Here is a 12,705-nt window from a genome sequence, read left to right as displayed (position 1 = left end):
TATATATATATATATATATATAGATTAATTAGCTATAATGATTATAAAGTCCACTTCAATAAGTTTTGAGCCATAATATCTATACCTAATTTTATTTTCCTCTGTGAGTTAGGATATCTGGCCTAAATTTGTTAACAGAAAAGCTTCTTACCAATTAGATCTGCTTTGAAATGTGTGCAAAATGATAGTTGAATGATTAGTCATATAATACACTTTCATCAATTAAAAATTTATGAGGATTAAATTAGGATAAGGTATCCTAAACCAAAAATTTTCCAAGGGCTAATTTCTCACAAACAAATGAATTCAGCTTATAGGGATAAGAAACTCACACAAATGCCATCAATTATTATCATTTATTTTTAAGTTTATTTCTATATTTAGAAATCCTCGTCACTTTCGCATTGCTACAATTAAACAAAAATTTTAATTTTAATAAAATAATCTATGAAATTCTTCATAAAATTTCTGCCCATTTGCCAAAGCGTAACTTTGCTAAAAGCAAACACCAACCAAAAACACAGAGTAGAGAAAACATTAAGCCTGGACGATCGAAAAAAATCGTACGATATACATCGATTCATGCTGTCATTTGCACGTCTATCATTCTTATGTAATATTTTTCGAAACTCACGTTACTTGAAAATTTTTTTATTTTATTGCAACTAATTTATAAGTTCTATTTTATCCCAATCAATATACATTAAACATCAAAGAAAATAGAAGGGATAAAATTGTGGAACCTGGGCAAGGAACAAGCCTTCGGCTGCCACCGCAGCCTAGTATAATTCAAATCCGGTCTGCCATTGTTGAAGCAGTTGAAAGCTTCTTCAACAAAAGGGCAAGACCCAGCCTCATACAAAGCCCTCATCTCTCCACCACCCTCCACCCACCTCCCATCAAAGAAATCACAGTCATTGCTATCATGACTTGATCTACTTCTCCTCATCCCCTTATTCTTCAATGTTGTGAATCGAAGCTTGTCGTAGAAAAGCGAAGTGTTGGCTGGGGAAGTTGATGGGATCATGAGGTTATCAGTGGTGCAGGAAGAGGAGGAGAAGTTGGTGAAAGGGTGAGGGATGGGGAAGATGAAGAAGAAGGTGGTGAGGACTGTGATGAATGTTAGGGCGATTTGGAAGCAGGGGACTCCTTGGTGGAGGTTCTTGAGCAGTTTCTTGGCTTCTTTGGAAGAAGCCATGGGAGAGAGGGAGAGAGGGAGGAGTGGGCCTGCGGGAACCGCTTCTATTTGAACAGAGAAGGGAAAGGATACTGCTTTTATTAAAAAAGTCAGAAGAATGATTTACATTTTTATATGCTTTGGGATTAGAATGGTCCCCAATTAAGTTGGGAGGGGGGCATTTTGGGACTTTACTTGTTTAGTTAGATTGGGTTATTTGCATGAATTGTATATATTTCAAATAATAAGTATTCTTTAATAGGGATGATGATTAGAGCAAGGATTTAAATTGGATTTTGATGAATGCTTATGTTTTAATTGACTTGAAATTTAAATAGATTTGATTAAGATCGCTGTGTCAATGTTATTTTAATCTAACTTGATATGTCGTCAATAAATTTTGTTATTTGACATAAATTTTGATGCATTTGATATGGACCTCGAGACGGTTATTGTGGGAAAGAACATTGATAGTCAATTTAAAAATCATTCAAAATTTAGATCTCAACAAACTTATAGTCAAACTGACCAGTTTGAAGTGACAAACACAATGATATCATAATTGATCCAATCCATACAAGATTAAACCCAAACAATGTCATTAAACCATTTTTGGGGCTTTGGGTGGTTAATTGGATAGTCAAATGGACTCCAAATTTGACGAGCATATAGTTAAATTGAGCTTCTCGATGAGATGGATTTAACATGTCTAAGATTGTTGAATTCTAATATCATTAAGACGCTTAAATGTTCATAAAATATCATTTGATTAGAAGAATCACTTTGGGTTGTCTGATGGAGTGGTCTAGATTATTACAATATTTAAGGGTGATGTCGCTCCTAAAATCTATAAATAGAGTTCACTCTCTTCATGATGTGGTACAAAGGGAAACCATAACATGGCGGAGAAGAAGTGGAATCGAAGAGACATTCAAGATTCGAAATCTTGATGATAACTTCACCTTCTGTAGCCACCGACTGCCATTAGTCACCGTTGACCATCTTCGGTTGCTCTCTAGACGTCGCCTTTGGTGAAACATGTAGTGTAGCAAAACACCCTAAGTATGGTTTAACACTCTCCAAATATGGTATGATGACACACCCTGAATACAGTGTAATAATACACCACGAATACGGTGTAGCAAAGCACCCTAAATACAGTGAAACGACAAACCCCTAATACGGGTAATCAATAAAACTGTATCAAAGACCCAACCGTAGCTCCTTGCAACAACTGCTTATAGACAAGCGACATATTAGTGGTATATTTTTTAGTGGGATAATTTAGAATATGATGACTTTCTCCGGACTCCTAAGAGTATCTTCTTACGCTGTTAATGGACAAGCGATCTCTATTGCAACCATCTATAATTTTAGCATTAATTATGTTCTCCTCGGCCTATTGATAATATTGTTGCTCCCCGCAACAATCTACATAGTCAACTTCAACCTTTGTGGCTCACTGCTAATGCAACTTCCATCTATGACCTTGTTGGGTAACCAACGCTACTGTAGTTTCACACTGCAACCTACGTGATCAACTATAATCTACGTGGCTAATTGCTATTAAAATTTTCAAGTATAACCCTTATAGCCAACTAATGTTACTATAGCTCCTTACACAGCTTTGGTGGCCAACGAACGTTATCATAGCTCTCCACTGCGGCCTATGTGGCTCATCACTACAACTTTGAATTAATACATTTGCGGCCCATTGACGTTCCTGAAGCTACAAACTACAACCTATGTGGCCACATAATACTACGACTTTCAACTACCACCTCTAAGGTAATGTTCCAATTTGTGAATATGCCAACCTTGCTCCTACTAGAGACAATATAAACGAAGTATTTAGATTCCTGATGGATGGAGAGGAAACCTGGGAAATGAGAAATGACTTCAAGGTTAGTTTTTCTACTTCGATGTTAAATTCATCCTCAAAGCCATGGCATTTCTTCATTTCAGCCAAGTTACTTCCTACCAAGAAACTTAATGAAGTGATGAAGGAGAGCGCTATCCTCAATTATTGTATTGAAATGGGTAGACCAATTGATGTGGGGGCTCTAATCTTTAGATCCATTCTTGGTTTAGCAGTAAATGGATTTGCTACTAGACTAGGACATCCATCTGTCATATTTTATTATGTAGCCAAGCTCAAGTTCCTTACGAGAATAGGGAAAAGGTGCTTCTTCCTTAGAAGCCCATGGACCAGTTTATTATGAGTTGTGACTGCATGGAATTATAATGACACATGGTAGAAATGCTTCTATGGATCAGTCTTCTCAAAATTTAGCATCATTTTCAGGACCCCAACTACCTGATAACATTGTTATTATCTTAAAGAAGATTAAGAAGTTGAAAAAGGAGATTGTTATTATTATGAACATGATCAACAACATCTCTGATCAGTTTGACCATCTGGATTGGCAGATCAAACTGCAATCAGATCATACTGCACATATTGAAGAGGCAAAGGTATATATGTTTAAGAAAAGTAATTGGATCGAGGATGATTCGACAGACGATTTTCCTTACCTTCCTCTTTATAACTTGTATGTGCACCACCAGTCGATGGGCAAATTTAGAGAGGAGGACAGTGTTGTGGATGAAAGCATGTAGTGGCTCATAAGTACTGAATTTGGATTTATAAGAGATTTTATGTGTTGTGTTGAAATTTTATTATTAAATGTCATCAAATCTATGTGTTTTGATTATTAGTATTTGCTTATTTAGTTTGCAGCACGCGTACGTTTGTTGGTTTGATTATGACACTGTATTAAGTGTCTGGTTATTTGGTGTGATCGTTTGTTAATTGCTTGGATTTAAATATAAAAATGAGTTATTTGATGTTTATGAAAATCAGATGTTGGAAGATGCTTAATTATGCAAATCAAGTTGAATTGGGCTAATTAGAGTTCATAGAGCCTTAGTGAACAATGCATTTTATCAAAAAATTGAAAAAAAAAAATAGTACTAGCGCCTACGGCCCATCACCAGAGAACATGGCGCCTAAGCGTCGGTTCAGCTGTACCGCCAATTCACGGTAAAAAATGGTGAATTTGTTCAGCTTTTAGCAATTTTTCGCTTGGTTCATCTTCTTCTTTACAAAAAACACTGAACCATCACCTTAGGGCATCACTACATTCAATTTTAAGGTGTTTTAAGGTGATGTCGTGGATTGAAAATGTTAGATTTCTTCTTCTCCTGATAAGAGCTTCACTTTGGCCTAGAAATTTTTAATTTTCCCCATGGTTTCTTTTACATTATGGAAAATCTGAAAATTCAAAAATTTGGAAGAAAAAAGGCGAAGAATCTATGGTGTGAAGTTTCTTAGCTTTGCTTTTGATTTTAAGAGTTCATAGAACTTTTATTTAGATTTATTGTGAATTTTTAGACCTATTATGGCTACTAAGATGGGTAGGGGGAAAGGAAAAGATGTCTTTGATTCTAAGAAATTCATCAATATAAAAGCATAGTACATATACAATGATCTTCTCACTTCTAAAAAGTTGATTCAAGAGCGAGCTTTCTTCAATCCCAGAGGAGTTGTTGAAAATTTGATTGTGACTCGACATTGGGAAAGCTTCTGCTACTTCACTGCTGTAGCAGTTATCTCTGTTGTACGGGAAAATTATGAGCCTCTAATGACCAGATATTTGTTCGAGGAAGAAGTGTGGAGCTTACACCAGAGCGGATCAATGCTCTTCACTAATTGTTGGATATACCAAACTGTGATTACTCCTCATTTGAGCCTACTGAGTCATAGTTGGATGAGGTTATTTCATTTCTAACTTAAGGAAGGGGAGTTTGGAAAGTTAATAATGACCACAAGGTAAACTTCTCTGCCTCAATGTTAAATGCACCCTTCAAGGGATGACACTATTTCATTTCTGCTCGACTTCTTCCTTCTAATCATCTTAGTGAGCTTACTAAGGAGAGAGCAACCATGATATTTTGCATTCAGCAAATGAAATCTATAGATATTAGCTCTCTGCTTTATCAAAATATTTTCATTCCTTCTATAGGTGTGAACATTTTTGTACTGAATATTTTATCTTGTTAGCAATTTAAGTTGGGGGAGGGAGAAAAAATTTTGAACATTGAGTTTTATTTGTCCTCAATAGCATAAGTTAAAAATAAAACTATTATTATTTTAAAATAACCTATGGTAAGTGGTGTTATCTAATTTTTAGGAATGATATAGAAGAACTTAGTAGAAAAGTTAGTAGAAGGGATGAAACTAAAGTTAAGATATTTAGTAGAAAATATTAGGGAAAAAATTTTACTATTTATAGTAGGAAAAATTGAATTTTTAAAAAATTAAGGATTTTGAGAATAATATTAGTTAAAGAATTTATATTCTATGAAAATTCTTTTTCGAAAACTAATACAAGATCTTAAGTTAAGGATAAAAAATAAGTTTTTAACTTTATAAAAAGGATAGTGAAATTCAAAATCATTAAAGGTCTATCCAAATATAGTAATCTTCACCTAAAATAAGAGGGATTAAAAAAATCCTGAAAAAAAAAGAAAAATTAAAGTATGATTAAGGGAGAAGAAGCCTAAGGAATAAGACCTAATTAAACTTAATTTCACTTGAATTTTTCTAAGGAATGACACTTAAGATCAATCCTATGCTTAATGTCAGAAAGTATTAGTGAAAACTATTTTCAATATAAAATTCATAAATTATGAAATTAATATTTTTCTAAAAATCTAAAGTTTAGATAAATTTCAATTATGTCTGAATTAAATAAAAATCAATTTTCCTAAATTTAATACTAAATTTTCTGATACATTAGATATCAACTACTTTACTACAATTTTTTCTAGGATAAACTATTATAAAACAAAAATTTTAGATCACCTAAAAGAAACCCACTGTCATATGTTTATATATATATATATATATATATATATTATATATATATACTTTATAGTAAAGTCACTTGAGAAAAAGTAGTAGTTAAGTTTAGGGTATTTTGACATGTCTAAAAATATGCTACTTTTATATACACATTTATTGCCTATTTTTAGTGATATTATGCTTTAATGAAAGGTATTTATTTATTTTTGTTACACGTACAATAAGTTGGGGCAATTGGAGCTAAAAAAAGCAAAAAGGAATTTAGAGTCAAAAAGAGACTATTTGTAAAAGTTGACGTTGCACCTAGGTGCCAGGATATGGCGTCTAAGGGCCAATTTACAAAAAGGGTGGTGCCTAGGCGCCAGAATTGGTTTATTCTTAAAGTCGTTGAATTTAGATGAATTGTGAAAGGGTATCAGAGGTGACTCTCGGAAATTCAACCCAATACTATATAATAGTGATTTTATTAAAGAAAAGGGGGGCAGAAAAAAAGGAAGTGAGAGGAGAGTAAGTGAAGAAGAGTGAGAGCTGATAGTATTTTTGAGTTGTAAGAGGAGAGGGGAAGAGACATTTTTTTCTTCATTACATTTTTAAGAGATAATTGAGTGATAATGTAAGGAGAGAAAGTGAATCAAAGAATTCTCTTGGGGATGAGATTGAAATAAATAGTTTTTTACTTTACTTGTTTTACTTATTCTTGTTCTGTAAACTTTTTTTAATATATAAATCAATATTTTATTGTATCTTCCTCATGAGATCTAAGTAGTTTGTTTTGTCTTTCTCCCTGCAATGAGAAAGAATCATGTGAGAATTAAAATTGTTTAGAAGTGCTTTAATTTCGTAATTGTGATGATTCAAACTTTGAATTTCATTTACTTAATCAATCTAGCCAATTGTTAAGTTAGAATTGTTGTGAAACATAATGATTTGAAAGGGTTACGTTTTCCTCAACTATGTAAGAATCATATTTGATCTCATGGATGAGAATGTAATCCATGTGGTTAAGTGCAAATAAATAGGGAAATAATTTTTGATGGGTGTAAATTGGTAATTCTAGAGTTATAGGCTAGAACAACCAATTTGATCCAGAAGTTGGGAACTTAAGGCTAGATGTTAGCCTTCAGACGGAGGGATAGTGAGAACTTTGGAGTGAGAGCTAGTATATTTCTAGCCTAACCAAGGATTTAGGAACTTGACTCTAGATTAGCCAATGCTCTTTATACACTTGTAAGAGGGTAAAAAATAGGTACGTTCCTATTTGACACAATATAATTATAACAATTTGAATTATTCACTAATTATAATCTCATTGCAAGGGGAATGATAATTTCTAAAATTTGAACTCTTCTTCATAAAACTTAGTTTAGCGATATTAAAATTTACTTTGAGTTTAAAGATAAGAGTAGTAGATATAATTCACTTAATTTAAAAACACAAATTTTGACCAGCATTCCTAATTAAGTTTTCTGTAGTTTAGTTAGAGTTTCTTTGAGTTAATATTATAAGATTTACAAAACTTTCATGTGGAATCAATACTCATGACTCCATTAAAGCCCTATATTACTAGTGTGATACGTATACTTGCATTATCATCTTGGAAAATATTTCAAATTGATAAATAATACCTTAAATTGCTAAGAGTGGCATCTATAAAGATTTAATTAAATATTGACTATCCTGAAGTATATTATTGTTGTGGCTGCCACAACACCTGCATCACACGTTACTTTGTATGTGACAACCATTTGCATGTGTGTTTGGTCATTATTAGGGCAATGTGTAATTCATCCAATGACAACCTATACCCTAGGCGGCCGAACACTTGTGTCTTTGTATGCCTCTGCACAACATTGTATGTTCATTCCCATCCCCGAGTCATTGTCTCCTCGGTACACCCATACGTCAGACCACTTGCTTCACGACATGCCCATCTTCGGGTCACTGCATCCATGGCACACCCATCTTTCGAGTTATTTCCTACTCGGCATACCCATCTATTAGGTAGTTTCCCTCACGACATGCCCATCCTCTGGTCACTGCCTCCTCGACATGCCCATTTGTCGAGTTGTTTCTTTTAGTGCATGTCATCTCTGGGTCACTACATCCTCGGCATACCCATCTATCGAGTCGTTGCCTTCACAAAATGCTCATCCTTGAGTAACTGACTCCTCGGTATACCCATATGTTGGGTTGTTGTGGTAACGACATGCACATCTCCGAATCACTGTGTCTTCGACATACACATCTGTTGGGTCGTTGCCTTCACAACATGCCCGTCCTTTTTGAGTCACTGCCTTCATGTCATACTCACCCTCACTACTTTAGTTCACTTGTGATAAGCCTATTATGTATTTTGCATGCTTGCATGTGTGTTTTGTGAGTATCTCTTGGGTGAAGTGTGAATTTTTTTTTTAGGCATCATTTTACTCAATGCAAACTCACTTGTAGCTGGTACCTGCTTGTCTTATGAAGCTTGGGTCCTCAGACAGGCGAAATTCCTCTTCATAGATAGCCTATTTTACCGGTACATCTCATTTGTGTGTGTCATGTTACATGTAGCATCCTTGCATTCATTTGCATGTTGTGTGCTTCGCCCTTTTAGACATCCATTGCGATTGTTTTGCACTTTAGTCGAACAATCACAATGCGGGCTTCTTGCATGTTTGTGTGCTTTGTCCATACGCATTCATGGCTTGTCTTACTCGTTAAGAGAGTGACTCGTTGTTGGTCATGATTCTCAAACGAGCGTTGCCCGTGAGGATGCCTCTATGGGCAGTGCAAGTTTTTGTATTATGAGCAACAAACAGTATGACTTTGCTAAGGATCCAAGGGTTCTAAAGTGCGCATATGCGTTACAGACCTACATCGTAGGTTTGATATTTTAAAAGTCTAAAAATAGATATTTGTTGATGTACGTATTATCCGCCCTACTTTTAAACTATATATTTTAGGTCATATGTGAGGCCACCTCTTTTAAAATGTCACCAACTCTCTTGTGGTGTACTTTAGATCCTTTAGAACTTTAGGACGGGGCTAGAATGGTGACCCTGTCAAAGTTATACATGCTCGGAGACTTACCCTATACTTAGATGCTAGTTAGAACACTTATCGGTAGATGGTGTGCTGGGCTAAGATTTAGAATGCTATGTAGTATTTTTGGATGCTTTTGGATTTTGTTCTGTGTTGTTTTTCTCTTGTGCTAGCCATGCATTAACTTTTTGCCTTTTTGGTATGCTTGTGTGCTTGACATGCATGGTAATATAGTAGGGTGTTCTTCTGCAGGGAGTCATGCTTATACATATGCACACACACAAGTTTCGCTTCGGGGGAGCATATAATGATTTATATCCCTTTTGCTTGCAGGTGCCTTTAGCTGCCCCACTTATAAGATTTGACTGGTTATATGTGTTGCATGGCTTTACCAACTAATGCTTTTTTTATGTAGGTCAAGCCTTTATTTTCTCTTTTCAGATGTATTTAATAAAGTCCTTAGACTGAGTCTATATTAGAAATAAGGTACGAGCATGTGTTTCTAGGTGGATAATGCATTGAACCACGCGGCGGAACCATGAGCGGTAGCTCGTGTCTTGTACCTTTATTCCAAATTATATAGTCTTTTTGTATTGACTTAGGACCGGACATGTATATGTGGAGTCCAGTCACTTTTCCTACTTTTCTAAAATATGTTGCCGACCCAATGGAGTTTTGGCCTCTTTTATATATTTTGGAGTGCTTTACTCTTTATTGAGTGCCTCTATGCTTGTATTATTTTTTATTGTTTGTTTTTGTGATCTAAGATTCCATGAAAATTATAATCTAGGCTCTTCAAGGACCCTAAAATTATAAATATTTCTATAAAATCCTAATAAATTATTCAAGATAATAAATTGTTAGTATTAAAATATTTAAGACTTTACAATATGTATTTTATTTTCCTACATGGCCTTCGGGCCAGATTTTAGACGGGCTACATAGCATATCTATAAATCAATCATAATTAATAGGGCTTTCACAATATTTAAGGACTGCTTTAGGCAATTATATTCATATTTGCATGTCCTGAGGAGAAGCCTCATTGCTCCTCCAACTCGACTAGCCCAGCATACCTTTTTAAAAAGGTGGTTGTCTAGTGCGTCTAGGGTGGTAGAAGACTCCTCAAACCAGATGGAGTATAAGTCTTTTATTTAGAGTGCTTCCAGCTTTGTAATTGAACCTTCATTTCTTTTCTTTCTTGAGGCATTCTCACCACTTTGGCAAGTGTAAGTCCCACCTCTTAGAGCTCTGACTTATAGTCATAGGATCGAGTTTTTTTTCCTTTAGTCTTAAGGTTACCGAGGTCCCTGTGGATGGTGCATTTATGGTTTATTGATTGGAGATCTCAGGACGTGTTGAGTATACTACCTTCATGACCGCGTAGACTCAGGTTCCTAGTGGCTTGGGATGACGAGTCTGTGGTACGTTGAGCTAGTTACCTATACCTCGTAGGATCACTCCTCCCTTCCTTTCACTACCCCTATTGAGCCCTCTTACTCCTTGACTTTTTTAATATCGCTTTGATGCCCCGATATCGATAAGCTGTCACTCGTTTGGGATACGACGATTTATCCTCTACCCTTAGGACCCGGATGTACTTTGATGTATTGGGATACCACCCAATAGTGTGATTTTGGTTATTATGTGGGCTCCATGTGCTGATGTGCCTCTCCCCACTTGAGACATGAGAAACTCACTCTCTACCTGATACCTTAGCGTGAGCTTTGAAGTATCGAGGTTTTCCCACACAAAATAACACTCCTTTGATATCCTATTTCCCTTATATCAAAAGTACTTCTGGGTATTTCACATGATGTAATTAACCAAGTGGGATACATCCTCTTGGGACACTTTTGGCCCCAAAACAAAAATTTTCTTTTTGGTTCTTTGTTGATGGGTGCCTTATGGAGGGATTCTCTTCGTAGATGTCTTGTTTCAAGGTATTTCGATCCAATCTTGTTTGGGCGTATACTCTCGACCCATCATATGAGGATTATCTATATATAAGCCTTCCATCTCTTTTATGTTTTTTTATTATTTGTCTATTTATTGTCGTATAACCTTTTTTTATTTTATGTCACTCCTCTTCAAATTATTTATATGATTTAGGAGAGAGATTTATTCGAATAGGGGAAGTATACAAGGACACATAAATAGACAAGCTGACGACTCTGATGTCAAAAAAGAGCCGAGAAAAATATCAGCATCATGATTTTGTATCTAATTACTCATATTCATTAACAATTATACCAAAGATAATTTATTCTCTCAAAATTGAGGATCATAAGTGAATACAGATAGGTCAGTTGGTCATGGGTTTCTACTCCACTGATTATTCTAATTTCTTAAGAAATTAAGTTGGTTGTACGTAATGTTTGTTTTCTATATTTTTATTATTGCTCCAGCTGAAATTAGGGTGATTCCTCTATATAGGATTATATGTGTTGGAGTAGGGGTTGTTATCTCTATTATTAATAACATTCATAGATTCCACAGAAGTGTTAAAAATATCCATTAGTTGTTCATTAGCATTATCTTCTATTACAAGTAATTTCGTTGCTAGGTCTATGCCTAAATTATCTATTTTTCTCAAAATAGTGGCTAGTTATGAAGTTGGAGCAGCTAAGAAATTCGTGTTATGGACACTAGCTACTTTCCTAAGATTCGTTCTCTTAGTAGACCATTATAAATTATTGATAGTCATCTTTGATTAATGAATGAGCCTCCTCAAATGGTTTGGACATAAGGAAGCCCCTAACTACAACATCTATAATTTACCTTAATGATCCCACTAGCTCATTATAAAATGTTTGAATGATAAGCCAGTAATATAGGGTATGGTGTGGGCACTTCTTAAGTAATTTTTGAATCTCTCAGAAGCTTCATAAATTGATTATTCATGTAGTTGGGTAAATAATTTGACATTTTATTTTGAAGTTTGACAGTTTTGAATGCAAGGAAATATATGACCAGTAATTTAAGTTTTTCTGAGTGGTATATGGTCTTAGTGCTAAGAAGTTTAGCTGCATCTTGATTTTATTTTAAGTGAGAAAAGGAATAGCCTTAGTCTAATGACATAGTTGGAAGCACTATCATACCTAGAGGTGGCACATAATTCTAAGAAACTAGCCAAGAAAATATTAGGTTTTCTATGGGTGACCCTTTAAATTGGTTGTTACAAACCACATTTGAGTTCAAAGGAGTTGACTTCTATGACAAGATTATTGTTACTAAAATTAATTTTCTCTATCGTTAGGTTGGTATACTCCCCGAGTGGTTAGGCATGTTATTCTCTTTTTGAGAAAATTTTACTATTGCTAAATGTTTACCTTTAAATTTTGAGATTTTTCATTTTTTTTTCGGGTCAAAGTACGCTAAATCTACAGTTCTGGACTTTCACATGCAAACCTAGAACTATCAAGTGAGTGATTCTAAATCTAACAAAATAGTAACACACACGAATATGCATACAAAAAGACAAATATGAATATATGCAAAATAATAAAATCAGGAATCATGAAACAAGTTTTTTTTTATTTTCTAACATAGAAAATAATAAATATAATATGATAAAAAATTACTACACAATAAGTTTCAAGTCTAAACCTTAATGGTTCAACTAAAATTT

At 34.6% G+C, this 12,705-nt stretch overlaps 1 protein-coding gene across 1 annotated transcript in view; it reads right to left on the bottom strand.

The window, feature by feature from the left end:
• Positions 1-1,280, bottom strand: part of LOC110020796 (protein trichome birefringence-like 1) — a 5,404-nt gene extending 4,124 nt beyond the window's left edge. The window contains exon 1 of the mRNA XM_020719027.1: positions 744-1,280. Coding sequence (XP_020574686.1) covers positions 744-1,198 — 455 coding nt within the window. The 5' untranslated portion in view covers positions 1,199-1,280. The remainder of the gene's footprint in view (positions 1-743) is intronic.
• Positions 1,281-12,705: the final 11,425 nt, after the last annotated feature.

This window comes from Phalaenopsis equestris, unplaced genomic scaffold, assembly GCF_001263595.1.
Source record: "Phalaenopsis equestris unplaced genomic scaffold, ASM126359v1 Scaffold000107, whole genome shotgun sequence".
NCBI classification, from domain to species: domain Eukaryota; kingdom Viridiplantae; phylum Streptophyta; class Magnoliopsida; order Asparagales; family Orchidaceae; genus Phalaenopsis; species Phalaenopsis equestris.
Note: the sequence above shows the minus strand (reverse complement) of the source record. Positions and strands in the feature narration are given on the sequence as shown.